Source organism: Mus caroli, chromosome 5 (assembly GCF_900094665.2).
Source record: "Mus caroli chromosome 5, CAROLI_EIJ_v1.1, whole genome shotgun sequence".
In the NCBI taxonomy this organism is placed as follows: Eukaryota; Metazoa; Chordata; class Mammalia; order Rodentia; family Muridae; genus Mus; species Mus caroli.
The window spans coordinates 42108729-42129663 of record NC_034574.1 but is presented as its reverse complement, the minus strand read 5'-3'; the positions used below and the strand labels follow the sequence as shown (position 1 = coordinate 42129663).

Here is a 20935-nt window from a genome sequence, read left to right as displayed (position 1 = left end):
TACATTACAAACTAATAATATTCACAGTATAATTGAATTAAAACATAATCACGGTTCTGAAAAAAAAAAAAAAAAAAAAAAAAAAAAAAAAAAAAGAAAAAGAGCCCTTAGAGATGACTTGTTAAGAGAAGTTCCTTTGATTTTTAAAAATACACTTGAATAGGACCCATTAAACAGCAACGCTCATGAACATGAGCAATGCAGCCAGGGATTTTGGCTTTCCTTAGGGAAACGATGTCAGGAAAGAGAAGATGTGGGGTGTCAGCTGGGAATGATCTTTGTATTGTGAAATGAAGTATCAGGAGGACTGACCTAGCAGACATCCTGTTTCCAGCAGGGGTGAGTATGAGAGGACCCCCACCCCCACCCCCACATACACGCTTCTGGAATTGATAACAACAATATTGAACGTGTAGGCTACAAAGCTTTGGCTACAAAATCAAATTCGGAAAAGAGCAATGTGTTCACTCTCTCTCTACAAACACTTCCATATGGGACTTCCCGACACCCAGGTGGGGCCACTCCAGACAACTTCCTACCTATCCCAGTCATTCATTTCACAGCATACCCGAGCATCAATAATCATTTCTATTTATTCTTGCCAATACTTTGTAGCATATCTGCCGTCTGTGCAAGACCATGCACTCAGCTGAAAAAAATCTAATTTTCAAACCTTTTGTAAACGTGTTTTCCCTATTACACATCAGGTTAGGGAACAAGCATTTCTGGGAGGAAAAACTGATTTCACCTAATACTTGCAGTGTGTGTGTGTGTGTGTGTGTGTGTGTGTGTGTGTGTGTGTGTGTGTGTTTAAAGAACAACTTCCCTAATGGTGTACGAGGTGTTTTGATGTGAAAGTCTTGCCTTCTAGCACATTGCAGAATTTGTAATTCTGGCTTCAAAAGAAGCACTTAGGAGAGAAAGTACAGCTTTAAATGCCGTAGGATAGATAATATGAGCAATCTAATAAACACTATTCTCAAATTCCAAAACTATGCTAAAAAAAAAAAGAGCTTACACAAGGAACCCCAGCTTTACAGGAAACACTATCAACCTCCTTTAAAAGTGGAAGACCAGTAGCAATTTTTCCCTTCCAAATTTGAGGTTTCCTTTGCGCACTAGGCAAACCTCTGTATCACACCATAATGAAAACCAAGACTAAAGCAACTGCAATAACGCACGCCGGAACCACAGAATGCTACATAAACAAAGCCGCTGGAGCCACTGAAGATCTTTCATTTCTGTCAGAAAGCAAAAGGGCAACCTTCCAATCTAAGAATCTACGAACGCATGGATTCCAGGAAAGCTCAAGAAAACAGCCTCAACTCTATTAATAAAACACAAGGTCGATGCAAAGCAACAACAAGCACTTGAGTGTCTACTTACAGCCGGTAGAGCTTCGCAGTCCCGAGAAACAGCAGCTCAGGAAACAACTGAAGGTTATTTCTGTTTAAACGCCTTTGGAGAAAACAAAACAAACAAAAAAACAAAAAAACAGAGCTTACGTTACACAGAAAATACTTAACAGTGAGCCTTGCTGTGGTAGTATCATGCTTCATCCTGCATTTCTAGAAAGAGTGGATATTCAAGAATATCCAAGCACTGCAACCCAAACGTCGGCTGCACCTTTTGTTTCATGGTTTACACCTTTTGTCATGTGGCATGGCTGTTGAGGGCAACTTTCCCTTGTGCTTATTCAGATGGTGATTAATGGGACCTAGAGTCCTCATTCAAAGCCCCTGCAACTTCAGACAAACAGAACACACATGATGGACCAAGATTTCCTGTCTCAGACACAACTTCAATAGAGGATGGATATATTAATACAGCAAACTCTATTAAAAGAATTCATACATTCAAAAAGGACTAAAATTTTCAGCAAAGGTTCAGTAGATAGACCTTTCAATTTTATTGCCTATTGATTTAAATGGGGGGGAGGCTGCAGGGCAAGAGACAGTGTCTATAAGACTTTTTCCCCCATAAGGACAATCAGAATAAATATAAAAAAGGTCAAACCTCAAACTCCAGCTCTTGACCTAGCCCTGAATTGAGTTACATTGTGTTTACTCACATAGTGTTTCAAAGGTTGCACTGCTCGTAGTTTTAGGATGTTTTAGATTCTTTGGGTAAGAGCATAATTGCAACTCCAACCAAACCTGAGCAATTTTGAGCTCACTGGGCATGTGCACACCTACTAGAGAAAGTGAGCAGGCACTATCCCTGATATACTTAACAATCCAACCCTGCCCGTACTATGTGAACCCTTTAATCAAGTGAATGCTATTAGCCTTCTCTTCTGCTTCTCCCAAATCTAAATATATTGATGAGTAGTCCATGGGAAATAGCTACACATAAATGATGTATAAGTTGCTTGGCCTCTAAGACCAATAATCACCCTGAGAAAGGCAGCAACATGGTTAAGTCGTCAGGATCCATGATAAGGGTGTGATATCCTGATTTACTTAAAGACTCATCAGGTGGAATTAGAAAGACAGTTACTTAGTCTCCAGCAGGCAGGAATAAGACCAGTGACTGCATTTTCTAAAAAAGCAGATAATAAGTGACTCCTCACTCAAAGTTACCTTAAGGCATAAAGACCTGCCTTTAGAAACTCTCCACTTGTAATCCCATATATCCAAGCAATGGCTATAAGGACAATCTGAAAGCAGGGTCTGCGTTTAAGTGGCCTGTAGATCACCTGAGCAGAAGGTGATAACGGTGATCAGAATTTCAAGTATCAAAACACCTTAGGAAGCTGCTCATCTACAGAGCCATGGCAGCACGTAGTAAAATCCATACCGTGCATGAAGGGGAAAGAGGAAAATTAGTGGTGAAAGGGAGGTTTGCTCCCACACATGCTCTAATTTTTATGAATGAACCACGTAATAAAGTTAACGTAAAACCAAAACTTCTAGTCTATTTTTCTTTATAATTTCTTGGGAATGATTTTGAGGATAAAGTACTTTCACCCTCCATCATTTTCCACCTTAAAAAAAATCACTTAATTATGATATTGTTATCATAGCATCTAAAAACTATTATTTGCAAGCATCTAAAAGAATCATTCTTGAGCATCAAAAAAAATCACATTTTTTAATAGTGGCAATGAGAATGTTTAGTTTTTGGGTTTTGTTGTTGTTGTTGTTGATGATGATGTTGTTGTTTTTGTTTTTTCTAGGCAGCAGGAGTTCCTTGGAGAATGTATACACAAAATGTCTATCCTGATTTCTAGAATGACAGACATGGGGTTTCTTAATTATATTCCAAGCACTGCATTAACAGAGCTGATCTGATTCTTCAGCCTGGGCAGGCATGCTACTTCAAGCCTTGAACTGAGACTGCACAAGGCAGCTGTCCAGAGAGAGCTTTCCCTTCCCATCACAAGGCACTTTCTTACATCCTCTGAAACTCCAGCTATTCTCTGTAAACCTCATACCTCCCTTGGCTATGTCCCCAGAGCATTTGATATGACCCCCATGCACTGTATGATATTGACTCACGTGCTGGTCTCTTTCCCACTGGGCTGTGAACTCCTCAAATGTGAAGACCCGATCTTTGTGTTCCTTCCCCTTTCTCTGGCACTTACTAGGTTTGAACTGTATTAGAAGACAAAGCAATCTCCTGTTCTCATGCCGCACTCCCCAGTCTTTTCTGGCATTTAGAAGGTTCGAATTGTGTTGAAGGAGAAGTGAGTGCTCTCTTTGCATTTTGATATAGTTAAGTGACGGGCCAGTATAATCACTTGATATCAGGGCCACTTTGCTTTGGCATACTCGCTGAGCCACCAATCACTATCCAGCTAACCAAATACCTACCACCTAACATGCTTCCTGTACCCTAAACCTGTCCTTTCTCTTTCCCCAGCAACCACATGCTGCCAGCATCATATAAAGGGCAGAAAGAACTCAGTGTGTTCAAATAAATGCCAATACATCAGTGACCAACAGCTTTTTCTAACCTTGCTAGTACATTGGCAAACCTTCATATATTATGTGAATGTAGATATTTAAGCCACAGAACATGTGATGTCTTTCTCTTTATTGTTGTAAGCCTTTTCAGATTCCCAGTGGTTCTAACTCACATCACAAACAATATCTGACATGAATTAAGCTATATGGATTACTTCATTCACTTGTCCCAACATCCTTACAAATGAATAACACTCCATATGGCTTGGCGAGACATCCACAACTCAAAAGTAGAGCTAGAAGCTTGGCTTCAGGCCGTGTGATTCCATACATGAAGAATCATCATTGCTTTTTCTCAACAATGCTTGAAAACAATGTAATGCTCAAAGTTTCGCTGAGAACGCCACAGTTTTGTGTAGTCTACTTCTTAAGCATCTTTGAGCTACTCAAATGAAAATGGATGCAATTTAATTTATAAAAGACACTAGCTGTGAGAGGCTGGCAAGATTGCTCAGTGGTTGTGTGCTTGCCACGCCCCCTCCAAAAAAGAAATCAGCCTGACAGCCTGGAGCTTGATTCCTGGAAGACTTATGAAAGTAGGAGGGGCTGGAGAGATGGCTCACTGGTTAAGAGCATTGGCCTTCCAGAGGACCCATATTCAATTCTCAGAACCCACAGAGCAGCTCACAAATGGCTGTAACTCCAGTTCCAGGGGATCAGACACACTCACACAGACATGCATGCAGGCAAAACACCAATATTCATGAAATAAAAAAAAATCATTTTAAAAGAAAAATATAGAATGAAAAAAACTACTCCACAAAGATGATCTGTGGCTCCCACTTGCAAACCTGACCTCCTTGGCTAGGTACACACACACACACAAACATATACACATACATGCATGCACATGCACACACAATAATAAAAATAATAATAACAATAATAATAGAAATAATGATAATACAATATTAAGTAATCATTCTGGATTTCCTTATTTTTGCATGGAAGTAAATTTGTCTAAACTAATCATGTTTTGAACAGGAGGCAAGATAATATTACAAAGAAAGGCAGGTACACTAAGGAATGTATAATGTATAGAGGCAAAAATTGAAAAAGTAACTTTATTTTTAAGTGTCTATATTTGGCTCTTGTTTTCTTTCATCAGTAATAAGGTTAAATGGTCAGAAAATGTTTCAATAAAATGTCACTGGACTCATCCAAGTTCAATAGAAAGCAAAGATTCTTGCAAATGACCAGAAATTAAATCCTTAAAAGACATTTTAAAAAAATCTACAGTTGTTTTAAAGTCCATTAAGATACAAAGCAATTGCAAAAAAAAAAAAAAAAGTTTGAGAAAAAGCAACCCCATCTCTAACACAACAAAGAAAAGATCAGTGACTTAAAGAGATGGCATGATGTGAACTCCAATATAAATGAGGTGACCTTTAAAGGTGATGGTCCCTAGACATGGAAACAGTGAATGGCTGTTCTTAGGATTACTGATGGGAGATCCCGCATAAGGTACTCTGCTAAAAGGCTCAGTTTTATCTAGAGACAGATGACAGAGGATACACCAGTTCTGTGTCCTCACTCGGGGAATACAATCTACTCACAAAGTCTGAGAGCCATTTGAGGATTCTCTGGGTGGTTGATTCATGCTTTTGGAAAAATACATGTGGTATATTTCTTTGAGATAGTTTTTCTTAGGCCAAAGGTAATTAAAGATCCTAGATCTCAGCCACTTCCTGCTTCTGAGTATGACGTCAGATGAGTAAGTGATCTCAGAGCTATGAAAACACCAAGGGACACTGAAATGCTGAGTATCAACTATGTGGCTCACAACATACTTTCTAAATTATTATCTTCCGTTTACTACTGGGATTTATTCTTGTGTGGATGCTATAGCACCTTACTTCCCTCAACTTTCCTATCAGCTGAGTTAATATTTTACCCCAAGATAACCTTCCACCTTATTCAAAATTCAGACTTTAAACAGTTTTACAAAATCCAGTGAAAGACGTGTGCTTTGCATCCACAAATCAATTCGAACATACCTCAGCATCACGTCTAGTCTGAAATTCAGTAAATGTTACCTTAAAATGTATCATTGCTCTCCTACTCAGCATACATGCATGATCAATAGTAAGACTAATTACACTCCCTTTTGACTCTTCAGATGCAGTTTCTATTGCCCACTTAAAGCATTGTTCTTTGGACCCCTGTAGAGCAAACACTTTTCACAAAACTAAAATTCAAATTTTCAACAGTTTTTTTAAACATCTATCTTGTTTTACATAGCTGAAGATTATTATTTTTATTTTCATTACCACAGTCAATGATGCTTTCCTCCTCTGTGCCCTATGTTAGGGAAGCCAACAGCTTTTTAATAAAAAGGCTGTTGTCTGCTCCCAGCCTTCATTGAATAATACTCTATATATTAAAGGTGAGTATAAAATACTCTGAAAGAAAACAAGAAAAACTATGCACATTCTTCCTATCTTCTAATCCCATGAAGAAACTCAAAGTGAAAATAACAAATATGATGACCAGATATAATATATTCGTATTTTAGGATATAAACTATTCCTAAATTCTACCTTTTAAAAGAGAAGTTGTGTTAAAATCCTTAACTACAGTTCTTTAAGCACAGTGTACCATGCATTCCAAGAAACTGTGAACACTATCTCACTATTTCTTGCACTACTGGGATAACTATCCCTATTTGAAAACTGAGGAATTAAAGATTTTAAAGATGACTTGACATAATCAAGGGGTATTGAAATTCAGGTACTGAAGTCTCTCTTATTAACTATTTCCAGATTTAAGATGAGGGAGAGTTTATACGTGGCTAGACAACACAATCAGCAATACAACATGAGTACTTGGCATTAGTGATCTAGCAGTTGATATTACAAGGCACCGCACAGCAGAAATGGCTAGTGAGGCCACAGGAATACCATTATCACCACTGTCTAAAATAATGTGGCATAGTTTCTGTTTTAGAGCAGAATCCTGAATCCAACGTGGATGGATGCTATAAAGAGGGGAGGCAAAGACTTTTACAAAAGCCTCTTAAAATGACACTCCAACATCCATAACTTCAAATCAGTCTCTTTGTCCCCAAGATTCCATTATTACTAATGTCTTCCTGTCAGTCCAGCAGATGTAACTCGTTTTGAAAATAGGACAATACTTGTGAAGTCCATGAGGGAAAGAAAAAAAAGCTCCCTTCCTATGCAAGCTTGTGAAATGCACGTTGGAGGGCCTAATTCAAGCGGAAAGATATCCAAAAGCAATGCAAGACAGAAGGAAATGTAAAATATTTGACATTCACTGCTTCCACAAATACATTGAAACAGTGCAAACTAGACTCCTCATTTCAGGAGAAGCATAAAGGAAACAGCATCCAGCAAACACTGTCACAAAGGATGAGCCCAAACCAGATGTGGGAAAAATAAACACCCTTGGCTGCCTCAGAATTCATGAAATGGTCCACAGTGGCCAAGGGATCTTCTCGCCACTGTTTGACTCCAGCGCCCATAAAAACATTCTGCAGTGAATGTCTCGCTAAACTTGTAGCAGCACCCTCCCATGAAATCTTCCTAAGACTGCAATCAGTGAACAGTATTCAAAATTGCCCATATCGCTTAAAAATGCACTGGAATTCAGGCATTTAACAACTATCAGTTGCTTGACACATTTTATTTTTATTATACACAATGTCGGATGTATTTCTTTAAGAAAAACATGTTAACATATATATGACACCAACAGGGATTTTAAACCAAGGTGTACAGTACCAGAGAAGTGTCCCTTGAGATGAACTTAGATTCTTTGCCACAGAGATTAGTGTTGTGAGAGACTCTTTACAATAAGAACTGTGTATGTGTTAGGTTGCATATAAGCTTGCAGGATTAGTGGGAAGAGAGGTCCTCTACAGCCTTGACAAACAGAGGATAAATGGTGCTATCCTTCAGACCTGTTCTACAACATTTTCTACACTTGAACTCATGTGTTACAACCTACAATAATCACTATGCCCCCGTTCCCAACCACACAGTGCCACTTGTTTATAAGTAGCAGTGCACTCACGGCGAGAGGATGAATTCACAGCCACCTCAGAGGGAATCATATCTTTTAAGTATTTGTTCATGAAATACAGAGTTTCCTCAAATGGAGTCTTTATCCTAAAGGGATCTAAATTTCTAAGTTTAAGAGTGATAAGTTTTATGATTGGGAATTGGTATAACTTTAAAATATTTTTAAGTTATCATATTTATATCCTGGGATCCCTCACAACACAATATTTTTAGGATAATTTTTTTTCAAGGAAACTTTCCAGTGGTAAGCAGCTAGGACTAAACATGTCACATTAAAAATGAAGAGGATAAGCCCAGGAGTGTTTGAATGAAGTATAGGTCTGAAAAGCAGACAGCTGGAGTGTTGAGGGAAGACCTGGACCTTAATAATTGTCCCTATTTTGAAGTTGAGATAACTGAAGATTTTCAAGAGGAAGCTGTATGCTCCAGATCTTCTTACAGGGCCATTGAAATTCAGGACCTGCCAAAGTCTCGCTTGTCTAATGTCCCTGGCTTTAGAATGGAGTTGAGTTTGGATGTGGCTAGACAACCAGCCAACAGCATAATCAGTAAGTAGCTTTCACAGGTGATCCAAAAGAAGCTATTAAAAGATGCCTAAAACCAGGAGCAGCTAGATTATTCATTTAGCCCTGCTCCCCCTCTGCTTTTTTTTTTGTCTCAGCCCTGCCCCCATCAGCAGAGCCTCAAATAGCACTACAGAGCCAGCCAGCACTCTAAAACCATCTACCCATCCAATGTGCCTTTCTACTTAAGGAATTATTGTAAGGATGAGTATTTGACATTTGTGAGGTTCATTCAAAGCCACGATTTTCTATTCCTGGCTGTTGCTCCCCCACAAATATAAGCTAGACAAATATGTGTTTCATTTTGAAGTATCATTATATCAAAAATTCCAATAATATTCCACTCATGATAGGAGGGCTTTCCAAAATGGGAGGAATTGATTTTACTAGTAAGATGCCAAAGTCCCCCAGACAGCCATAAAACAGAACTCAGAGAATATAGCCTGACCATAGCTATGTATAGATTGCCAGTGATCAGCACAGCTTCAGCAGCCTATGGAATTTGCAACTTGAAAGAAAAAAACTACATAGAACATTATATACCTTAAATTAATAACTTTTAGTGGAGACTGGTAAAGCTATTTAGTGTTCTGTGAAGTATAAAAAAAGGCATACTTTGATTATCCTAAATAGTCTGTGTAACTTACTTGTATGGGCTTTGGCTTTGCTTAGTTGGTCTGGATTAAATCATCTTATAAAATAACTTCATTAGATTCCTCTATAACTTTCGTATTAAACAAGAGGAAGCCATTGTGTTTCAAAGTGCGAGATGAGTTTTCTCCCTGTGATGCCCCCAACATCTCCCTCCAGGATAAATAGGACTACTGACAAGACACGCATTCCAGACACCGTGGCATGGCATCTATCAGGCCTGGGAGTATGGCAGCAACTGTCCCAACAGGAAGTGGCATGTGCGCATGGGGTGCACGTTCTATTAAAACCTATCCCATTCACAGTGACTGATAGCCACATGCCCATGCTGAAACCTTCATCATCCGATGCTCTTTTATCCCACAATAGCAAAAGGGAGTGACTTGAAGTGGAAGGAGGGAGTAGAGAGGGACAAAAGGTTTGAGAAGAAAGGAGAAAGTAAAGGAAGGAGAAAGGAGGAAGGAGGGATAGCTTAACATGTTGACTGGCATTGCTTTAACCACATTAATTAAGTGGAAACCTTTGGGGTTTTTTTTTTTCTTTTGTACCTATACTGCTTTGATCGACAAGTATGTCTTTCTAATCTCACAATGTTAAATTTAAGTTAAAATGACTTGGTTTTTTTTTTATCAATTAAAAACTTAGAGCATAAAATGGTATATTATTTTCTATTTTCAGATCTGCCTTTTCTTCATTAAGTTAAAATTTCATCAACATTATAAAAAAATACCGAAAGCTTGATATTTTCACAAAATACCTTCCCAACATGGACAAATGCTATTATTGTATCATTATAAAATGAAAACAACTTAGAACCATACATTGGATGTGAATAAAGTTGATGTTTTTTATTTTGTTTTGCTTTACATACAAAGGAAAAAAACTGAAACCATGCTTTTCTAGGTGGGTGTCTATTACAGCATAAATCATTTCTAATGCATTGTGGCACAATTTGGGATTCAATTTGCAGTTTTGCATCCAACTTATTAACAATCATGTAGATTAAACAGTCCCAAGTTTAACATTAATCCATCTCCTGTTTCTTACATTCCCCCTTGAAGTTTTGTAAGTAAGCAAGTTGTTCATGTGACATTAATGACTCTACATAAAATAGGGGTAGATGTTGTAAAACATAATAATCTGAATATGAAACTCACAAAGGAAGGTAAGGGTTTTTTTTCCTTATGTATTTTTATTGTTTAAAAAGTAAACTGAACAATTTTTAAAAAGTTTCCTTCACAATAGTGTTGAATGCACTTCTTAGTAAATCTGCCTTGGTATTTAATATATTTAAAAATAAATATTTGAAAAGTGTATCCACAATGTTCCTAAGAAATAGCTTAGGATTCCAGAGTCCCAAGGAGATGAATTGGCTGTCAGATAACAATGCGCTTCCGTCAGATGGACTTGGCAGTTGTAAACAAATGGAATTTTCTCAGCTTTTCCTCACAAATATGAAATATTTGCTCTCAGCCAACAGCTGGGGTGATTTAAAGAAGTCTTGCATATATATTAGTTTCCATTCAAGATTACAAGCCCTCCTCCCACTCCGCCACATCTGACTTAGTCTTTGTAGAACAGAAAATTGCTCAGAGATGAAGTGACATTCTCAAGGGAAGTCAAAGTTCAAAAATAGTTTCCACCTAAAACTCTAATCAAATTTCAAATTAAATGGCATCTTTAGGATCTTCGGGAGAGCTAATTTATTTAAGATGAAAGTTCAAATGAAATTCTGAAGTGGCTTTAAAAATGTAAAAAAAAAAAAAAAAAAGTGTGCATTGTTCTCATGTTCCTAAAGACTGAAACTTACAGAACAAGTAAATGTGAGCTACAGAAAGTGCCATGGAGAATGCTGGGATTTAAAGGTAGGTTCAGGACCAGTTATCAGTACATTTTCTTTTATTATAAAGTGCATTTTATCAATGCATACTACACTATATGGTGTAAAATACCTTTGTGAGTTACCCACTAGGTGTATCAGCTATGCCTAACCATCTAGGAAGTAGTGCAACAGTAAATACTTTCAGAGTAGTTTTATAAAGAGAAAATAGGCTATGGATATAAGAATGTGGATATGAGCTAAAGTAAATATTTACCTTTCTTTTTACTTCCTCAAAAGGTGTCTCAGTATAGCAAATTAATTTATATATTATTCTACAGTTACATTCTCTATATCATAACGTTTGTAATGGACAAAATTTTAAAGTAAAATAAAGCAGATGTTCCCAGGCTTTTCCTGAAGCAATACAACCACAGCCTGCACATTTCAAAACATATCACAAAATTACAAGCCAATTTCTTACTTTTAGACAATGACAGATATGAACCTTTGCCATTGTGCTCAGTGAATCTGAATATAGGCTGTGCGCTCCCATAACATATTTAGATAAAAGTATTTATTGCATTTTTACTAAAGTGACTATTAAGGAAAGCATGGAAACTTATTAAAATAATTATTAGTGGTTTTAATTTTAGTGCCCTAAAAATGAAAACATAATCAAGACAAATGAGATCTGTTAATTGCATTTAATATTGCAATTGTTATAGTTTCTGATTTCAGATAGAAGTTTTGTCTTTTATGTGTGTATATATATATATACATGTATATATATGTAGTTAAATAATATATTCTTTGAAAACAAGAAGAGTCAAGCAATACTTATATCCATAAGAATTTTTATGTCTAAAAACAATATTTTTTAAGAGCAAAATTTACTCTTAAACTTCATGAAAAAAAAAATGCCAGGAGCAGAAGACAACCCATCCCTACTTTAATAACCCTTAGCTTATTTTTCCGACCAGTAATATTTTAGAAGCTATTATAAACAATTAAATAGAATTGAGAATAACCACTATTATCAATGTTCACTGTAAGTGTTAAACATCAAACAAATCACTTATCCACAACAACCCCTTTTAAATTTCCTAAAGTATCAACAGTGGTTCACTCAGTAACAGCATGGATGCTTACAAGATTCTGAGTTGTTTCTCTTTCCATAAAGTACAAATAAAATTACCAATCTCTCTTTCCTTCAGGAGGCTAGTTTAGTGTCAAAGCAAGAATTGTCAAGGAACTATCTCTGGGAAGCCCTGAACTTTTAGGCTTTAACACAAGTTCCTGTTCTTTACCCAGGACTCTACTCTACCTTGGAAACCATTTGTTTCTGCCTTTTCCTCTTAAACTTTAAAAGCTAAGCCACCACGAAACTGAAGACATAATCCTTGACATCCAAGGAGCTCTAAACACACAGACATGTTGCCATGGGTTTTGAACTGAAAATACTTACAGTCTTTCCAGCTCCTTAAGATCCTGGAATGCTCCCCTCTCAATGGTGCTGATCCTGTTCTCCATGAGCTGACTGAAATGCAAAATAGAACATGCTGCTGAATGTTGCCATCTGAGGAGGCTGCAATTCAGCAGCAGCGGAAACCTGCAGCCCCTTTCTGACTCTCCCATTCTATTTTGCTCTGAATTGAAAGTCACTAGCAAATTCAGTAATGAAGCTCGAGAGAGAGAGAATTCAAAGGGGTGAGACAGTGGAGAAGCAGCTTCCATATCACAAGGCATTTATTTTTTAAAAATACTGAACAAGTTTCATATGGCAGTTAGTCCTGAAGAGTAAAATCTGAAACCTAAAACTCCAGCATGAGTCCATAAGAGGCACTCAGAGCACAGGGCAACTTTGAGAGCTGTTTTCTTTTACTGATCTTACCTGTGTTCCTAACATAGGAATTCAGTAGCTCAGTGCATGCCTAGTTTAATTCTGACTTGTGGATGCATATCATCAATGGGATAGTGTCACAAGGACCAAAATTGGTACTTAAAACTTAACATAGTAAGCACAGTAGTCAAAAATATTTGGCCACCGGGTGTAAATATTTACAAACCTGTGGGCAACACAGTTTTGCATAATATTGGCTCTCAAACTAATGGTTAAATCACACCTAATTTAACCCACTAATTAGTGCAGTAGTCATGCTGTATCAATTTATATCAGCTACAAAGCTATAAAATGTAAGGAATGCAACTCAAAATGAGATCATTATATTTATACATAAACACCCCCTGCCCTCAAACTTTGGAAAAGATGAATTGCATGATTGTAATGTTATTTTTTGTCTCTACTCTTGCTTTGTAGGGAAAAATATATATATATATATCTGGACTCTTTGACTTCAGTAGTAAGAGAAAGCAATCTACTGAAAGCTTCCAAGCTAACTGTAAAGTCCTCAACATATCAGATTTCGACCATTATCTATGCCTATTGTAAAAACAATGATTCCACATTTGTATGTGTGAGGCCCCTAAAGTAAACTAATGATCTGAGGTCCTTTCTGTCTTATTATCCCCACCACACATCCACTTCTTAAAGGCACAGATTTCAATAAAAGTAGTACAATGGGAAATAAAAAGAAATGAAAGACCTTGAGTTTCTTTTCGGCTTCTGTCTTCAGAAAAGTTTTAAGGCTATGAACATTTAGTGCTTGTAACAAAACAGGCCATCTTCCAAACAAGACTGGGATGCAAAGCATGAACACACTTACAGAACTCTGAGGTGCCTGAGACCAGCAAAATCTGTCTTCGTGATCCTCGTGATGTTATTTCCATTCAAATCCCTAAGAGACACCAAAAAAAAAAAAAAAAAAAAAATTAAAGTTCCTTTTTTTTTACTTCTCTCATATTTGGTCAAAGTAAAACTTAAAACGAGTTAGAGCTTTAGGGGGGAAAAAAACTTAATTCAATTAGTGTGGCTTAAAAAATGAGCTACAGAGGAAAGGAAGGAAGCCTTTGAAATAATAGTTCATAAATGTCTCATGTTTACAAAATTCTTGCTGACATATGACAAAGAAAAAAAAAAAACTAAAGTGATGATGCCATCAGTTACCGTGACTTTTGTTGTGTGTTTGTGGCCTGTGTGTGTGTGTGTGTGCTTTCGATTTGCATTTCTACAAGACCCTGAGTATTTATTTACTGAAGTATTCTGCAATTTTGCTCTTATTTTTAGCATAGCCACCCAGAAGTTTCTTTAAGAAGACTTAATGAAAAAAATTTCACATACTATTCGAGGTTTTTTTTTTTTAAATTAGAAAACTCAGGAGGTAGGTAGCATTGTAGACAAAATTCCTGAGGCAATAAAAGTGTTGTGAGGGAGAGTGCAGTACCTCAAAGACCTTCCCCTCCCCACAATTCTAGGTCCCTGGGGAAGCTGAACTCCTTTTAGCAGCCCCTGTACCCCCACCAATCCCCCATTGTGACTGGAGTTTAAACCACCAGTGTACACAATAATGGAAGCAGGATTTGGCCTTGACAAGCGTGTTTCACTTCAACACCACATTTACTTCAGTTAGATTCTTCTTTTCTGATCAACAGTAAATTTTCAGGGCTTCCTTCATTCACAATAAAACTAACCTTTGGGAGACGCTGCGTTCCTTTCCGGAAGTTCTCTTCCTTTCAGTTTTCAAACCTTTGTGCTGAAATCTGTATTTAAAGTGTTGACTTTGCTATTGAATTTTATAAACCAGCACTGAGAATGTGGTTTCCTAAAAACTCCACAGATCTCTCATAAAGGATTTTTTTCCCAATCACTGGGCACTCCCTGCCAGTTCTGGAAAGGCAACCCTTTGACAAGTTAGTGTTTACACTATTCTGAAGGGCATGGAATGAAGACGAAGACTAAATCAGAATTCCTCATTGCTCTCTTCCTTGTCTTAACAACCTACCTCTCTGAATTGTCTCTAAAGTTGTGAGAATCATTTAAGGGCTATTTGTTACCTCGTGAGATAAACGCTCTAGATCTGCCCCCCCCCCCCACCATGAAACACACGCGTTAAGGCCCAATAGTGAGAAACAATCAAGAGGAGAGCCCTAGTGGAGCTGGAGATTGGCAAATCTTTCCAAACCCAGAAAGTCCTGGACTTGGGCCTTCAGACAGAGGGGGACGCAGTTTGCATAAAGAGGAGGACAAGTGTGTGCAGAAGTGTTGTCCTAGGGTTTCCCTTTCCCGTGGCTACACTCAGACCTAGCAAAGAACAGGAGTCTCTGCGCAATCGCCCACGCTACACCAACCCAAGCCATCCGCGCCTGCCCGGCCCATGCGCAACCAGGAGAGCCCGGCGCATCCCGGGGGCTGGGGAGGGCGCGTGGCGGCGGAGGGCTCCGCTTCACAAAGAGAGTGGCCTCCGCGCTTCGCTTCCCTAACTCGGGAAGTGCCCCACCAGGAGCGCGTGGTCCGTCAATCCCGGGTCTGCGTTTATTTCTTCATTAAAGACTCGCGCAGACAGGGAGGCGGGGATGTCTGCGGGCGACCGAGCGCGAAGAGGGGCAGGCAGAGCAGCTGCCACCACGTGAAGGAGCTCACAGATTGCCAGAAAGGTGCCCCAGGCCATACAGCCGCAGCAGGAAGAGCTGGAGGGGGCAGTTCAGGCCACGGGGTCACCAAAGCAGTTAGACCTGGCCCAGTGGGTTCTAGATGAAGAGACAGTAGCTAACTTTACTTAAACCCCGGGACGCAATCTTCCCCGAAGTCTCCCGCTCAGTGGAGTCACTTAAGGACCGCAACCGTTGCTGCCTCCTCCCTTGTAAATGAGAGAGGCTTTAGAAAGTCGAGGTAGGAAAATGATGCAGGTCCCACAGATCGGACTGCTACTGTCCTAGGGTACTCATCCTTCGTAGACAATGAAAAGATCGCTCAAGCACTCCAAGGCTCCCTCCCTCAGTACTTAGAAGGGTGCATAAAGCCCCGGGAAAGAACATTTTTTTTTAAAACAGCCCGCCCCAGTCTGAGGCAACAAGGTCCTGAAACGACCCTTGAGTGTTTGCAAGCCCAAGGTGACTCCTGGCTTTGCAGTCTGGGAAACGCGGTCACACCTCCCTTGCCCCAGGCATCCTTGGATTCTAGTTCCAGGCGCCTCTCTCCTCAGCCAGAAAGAACTGGTCCACAGTGCACAAGCAGTTACAAAGGACGAGAGGGGTACAGGAAAAGGGGACCACGCATAGCTGCCAGCGACCCGCCCCTCCTTGGCAAAGGCTCCTCCCAGTTTAGTGCCCTTTCCAGAGGGCCCAACCCCTGGATCCGCGTGCTGAAGAGCCTCTGAGGGCTGCACCAGGAACAGGTTTCTACCGCACGTGGACTTTCCAGGCTGGACGCTTGAGGAGGTGCTACCTCAATAGGGAGTGAGGGAGAATCAGGGAGGGCAAAGTACCCATACTCACAGTCTCTCGGTGTTGCGGGGGATATTCCTGGGCACACTGCGCAGTGCCAGCCCATGACAGTCCACCGTGCTGCCTGAACAGGAGCACTGGGCCGGGCACGCCTGCGGCGCCACCTTGTTCAAGATCGACAACACTAACCCCAGCGATAGGGACAGTGTCTGCCAGCCAATGCCACTCATCTTCCCTAATAGACTCCTTGCTTTGAAGGACTTCTCTTGAGCTTTCGGTTGCGTGAAAACTGGGCAGTGTCCGAGGCCCAGTGCCTGGCGCTGGGCTTGCAACCCACAGCACCCGGGGAGATGCTCACACAGTAATCTGGAACAGTGATATGGGGTAGGAGAGCTGACAGAAGCACACGTCTTTCCTCTACTCTTCAAGCCTTTCCAGCAGAGCAGAAGATCCGTGGGCAACTTCAGGTTCTGAATATCAATAGGCCCGACTCAGGCTGGGAGTAGACCCCGGAGCAGCTGTGAGGACAGTGCGCGACTTCAACTTGGCGGTAAAAGAGCTCCTACTTGCAGTGTCCGCGAAGATGCAGAGGCTGGTTGCTTGAGGACAAGGGAGGACTTCTGATCCCACGTACCCTCTAGCACATCCGATTCCAGTGGAAAGAGTACAAGGCTGAGGAGGGGACTTAAACAGTAATGGTGGCCTTGATCAAAGTGGATTCCCCCGAAGCTAGAAGGCGCAAGGGCCTGGCAGATCCAAAGCAGAGCCCTCGGAGAGACTGGTCATAGCGCGCGTGGGGGCGCACCGGGTATTCAGACAGCCTTGGGGGTGCCGGGCGGTGATGCGGGGCTCAGGGCTCAGCTCCCGGGGCCTCTCCACTCCTGCGGCACAGCAGCAGCCTCAACCGTCTTCTCCACTTCCCGACAGCCAAGGATGGCTTGCACTCACACATGCACTTCACTGGAGGATATCTTGGCAATCCCGCCTCCCTCCCGGCGTCCTTGGCGACGCTCTGCACCAGGGCCTGCCCCTGAGGTCACACAGAGAGACAAAAGGGCAGTCGGACTGCTGCAGCCTTGCAGGAATATCCACTAGTCCTCACTCCTGCAGGGGGGAAAAATCCAGTAAGCCAAGTTGAGTAGGAAAGGTCCTCTAGCTTGGGCAAGATTTGCAGATAGGCGAGCCCAGAAGAGCAAAGCAAAGACTAGGTGTCCGCGATGCCAGTGCTGCTACTGTGTCCTGATGGATGACTACTAGGTAGGAGGCAGAAAGATGGGGATCTGCTACCCTGGCAGACCCCAGGCGACAACCGAATGGCAGGAGAGTGTGCGCGCTCTTGTCAGCCACTCTGGTCTCCGGGATACGCCGCAGCTCCGCAGCACACACCTGACGGCACAGGTAGAAGAAACAACAGCCAACAGCGACGTCCTGCTGTATGCAGCCTCTCAGCCACCCCTCGGGCAGCCCCTACAAGTGGGTCCTCAGCCTCAAAGTGCAGGAAGTTATCCCAGGCGTTGGATCCGGTCACCCACTGTCACGGGAGGAGTCCAGCCGCAGACGTTTAGATGCCGCTTAGCCTCGGACGTTGCACCTGACTCGGCGACCACAGTCTAGGCAGCGCTTGGCTTCCAGCCCCTTCCCCTCTCAGGGAGGCTTTCGGCACTCGCGGTTCCCGGGAGGAAAGTGGAGAGAGAGGGAAGGCGGAGACTGAGCAGGGACTGGCGCTCCAGAGCCCCAGGCAAGTGTCTAAACAATAGGACGGACTCGGCAGCCTAAGTCTCGCCTGGCTGCTGGAAGGTGGGTTGTTGTTGTAACTGGAGTTGTCCGCTCTGGCTGCTGGGAGCTGAGCGCAGCCAAACAAAAAGACCCCAGTCCGCGCCTCTGGAGTCGCCTGTGGGCCCCCGGGACGTCCCCTTTTTCTCCTCAGTACTCCCGCAGCCTCAGGAAAGCTCGGCAGCTCCGGCCTGCGCCCTGAAGCCTGGGCGCTCCCATCCCTCGCCGCCGCCGCCGCCTCCTTCTCCTCCTTTTTTTAACCACCGTCTGCGGCAGCCACAGCCGCCACCTCCTCCAGCCTCCGCCGTCCAGGCGCTCCGTAAATAAATAAGCCCAAGTCCGAAGTTAAAGCGGCCGCCGGTCTTTATATAGCAGCCGAAGCCCCCGCCCTTGGCTCCGCCCCCGCAAGCCTCGCCCCGCCCCCTGGCCGAGCGCGGAAAGCCTGCACCTCGCCCGGGAGAGGTGAGGCCCAGGCTGCCAGCTCCGGCTGCACACAGCGGCGCGCGTTCCCGTACGCCCCTGCTCGCGCCCAGACTCCTAGGATCCCGCAAACTTGGCCACCAGAAAGAGGAGCCCGGGTCCCCTCCACACAACTCCTTGGCCTCAGAGCTGACCAGAGCCCAGAGACCGAGGTTCCCAGCGGGAGAACGAGGAGAGGGGCAGCTTTGAGGGCAACTCATAAATAAATGGAGATGGCAGCGCCTCTGTTGTAGCTTTTTGAGTCGCGATCCTAAAGGGAACCGCTCTGGGCTTGCAACACTGAAAGAGAGAGACAGCGAGATTATGATTTTAAAATTAAAACAAAAACAAAACAAACAACAAAAAAACTCTACTGAAATAGATCTGCCTGCGCGAGCGCGCATTCTATCTCCCACCCACCCCCCTCTCTCACTCACTCACACACACACACACACACACACACACACACACACACACACACGCATTTTGGAAGGCTTCAAAGTTTAGAGTTGTAGCAAGTTGGGAGTAGTGTTTTCAAGCTTCTCGCTGGCCTTCCCATCCCTAAGCCACTGTCTTCCTTTAACCCTTTCTTTATAGTCGCTTACTTAAAAAACGCCATGGTAAGGGATTTGGTTGTATGGGCACTAATACAAACTCACACAACTAAAAGGGTTTGGATAGGTCCCTACGGTTTTACTCTCTTACCTGGCAAAGGGAAGAGGAAGTAAATCCTAGCAATGCCCATTATAGAAGGCTTTCCTGAATCCAGTGCCATCCTGGACACCCTACTCCCATCCCCACCTCCACCCCTACCCCCATCCCCATCCCTACCCCTGCACTGTTTTGAAAATGAATTTCCTCATTCCTTCTTGTCTCTTCAGCGTGATGTCTGGCAATAGTCAGCATCTCTCAGCAGACACCAACGCCACTATAGGTTTGAAATATCAACTAAATGAGTCAGCTTCTTCCCTTGATTTTAATTTCCTCATCTCGTTGCCTGTAGTCACGTTCTACTTTGTGCCAGCCCCTACCATAAAGTCAGTTTTATAGTAAAGTATCATTTGTATAAAATATCTGCCAAACCTTGACCGCGAAGTTAGCCCAGATCTCTTTAGCATTTTTTGGCATTTAACAATTTACCTGTTACTTAGTAGGTTTCCTGATCAGTGTTTTATTTCATAAATATGAAACGTGAAATCCCTCCAACATCTTTATTTTTCCCTATTTAAAAACAATTTTTTTTTCAGGATATCTTTCTCATTTTACCTGCCACTGAGATCCAAAAGCCCTTCAGAAGATATTGTCAAAGACAGTCTGTCCCCTCATAAAGTAGATTGGAACTCTTGGTATTATTCATTTGAATGTCATTTATTTGTATGGCACCATTCTTAAAAAGACTTCAGAACATTTGACATTCATGCATTCATTTGTCCTTCTAGATTTTTGCTTAAAGGTCTGTTATATAACTAACTTCCTTGTAAAGAAAAGAGACACCATAGTCACGTCTCCTTATGACTTGAAACACAGAACACATGTCTGTTGCAAAACAAATTGTCACTGATGAAGGATTTCCCCCCACTAGTGAATTTTCTTTATAATAATAAAGTATGTAATTTAGGCATGTTTTTACATGCACTAACTCATTTGCTGTCACAACTTTGACGTGTCATTGGTAACATGATAAATTTATCCACTACACCTGGTTTATTGTTTTATGTGCATTTTAATTGCAGAAATCTACATTCAAAATATTCATAAATAATACCACTGGAATTAGATGCAACAACATTCAGGTTTGAGTCTCTCTCTCTCTCTCTCTCTCTCTCTCTGTGTGTGTGTGTGTGTGTATGTGTGTGTGTGTGTTGATATCCTTTCTGCATAAAATCAAGAGGAGACTGAGTAACATTCACACAAAATGTGCCTATGGGAAAACTTTTAATTAAATGAAAATTTATATTAGATATGACCAATGAATTTCTTCACAAAAAAAACAATGGTTTTAAGTAATTCTTGTTGTTTTTGAGCTAGTGAATTTTTTTGTGTATCAACAACCTTCAATTAAGAAACAAACATGAATGACAAAGTTGCTTGAAAACAAAAGGCAGCATCACTATGTTCTTTCTACAATGCTACTGAAGGATGTTGTTGAAGGGCCTTACATGCAACCCAAACATTCACTTTCAAGGGTTCCTTCTTCCTAGGTTTTGTTGCTCCCAAATGAGTTCTGAGTTTCTCTTTGATTGTTGTAGCTAGCCTAAGAAAGACCTCTGTGGTGCCTCCAGTCACCACACGAGGTCTCCATAAATCCTGACCTGG

At 41.5% G+C, this 20935-nt stretch overlaps 1 protein-coding gene across 4 annotated transcripts in view; it reads right to left on the bottom strand.

The window, feature by feature from the left end:
* Slit2 (slit guidance ligand 2) overlaps positions 1 to 18501 on the bottom strand; it is a 325678-nt gene extending 307177 nt beyond the window's left edge. For all 4 annotated transcript variants that reach the window (XM_021161790.2, XM_021161792.2, XM_021161791.2 and 1 more), the window contains exons 1-4: positions 16439 to 18501; positions 13771 to 13842; positions 12513 to 12584; positions 1387 to 1458 (exon numbers count right to left, since the gene is read on the bottom strand). In XM_021161790.2, the coding sequence (XP_021017449.1) occupies positions 1387 to 1458; positions 12513 to 12584; positions 13771 to 13842; positions 16439 to 16617 (395 nt within the window). In that variant the 5' untranslated portion in view covers positions 16618 to 18501. The remainder of the gene's footprint in view (positions 1 to 1386; positions 1459 to 12512; positions 12585 to 13770; positions 13843 to 16438) is intronic.
* Positions 18502 to 20935: the final 2434 nt, after the last annotated feature.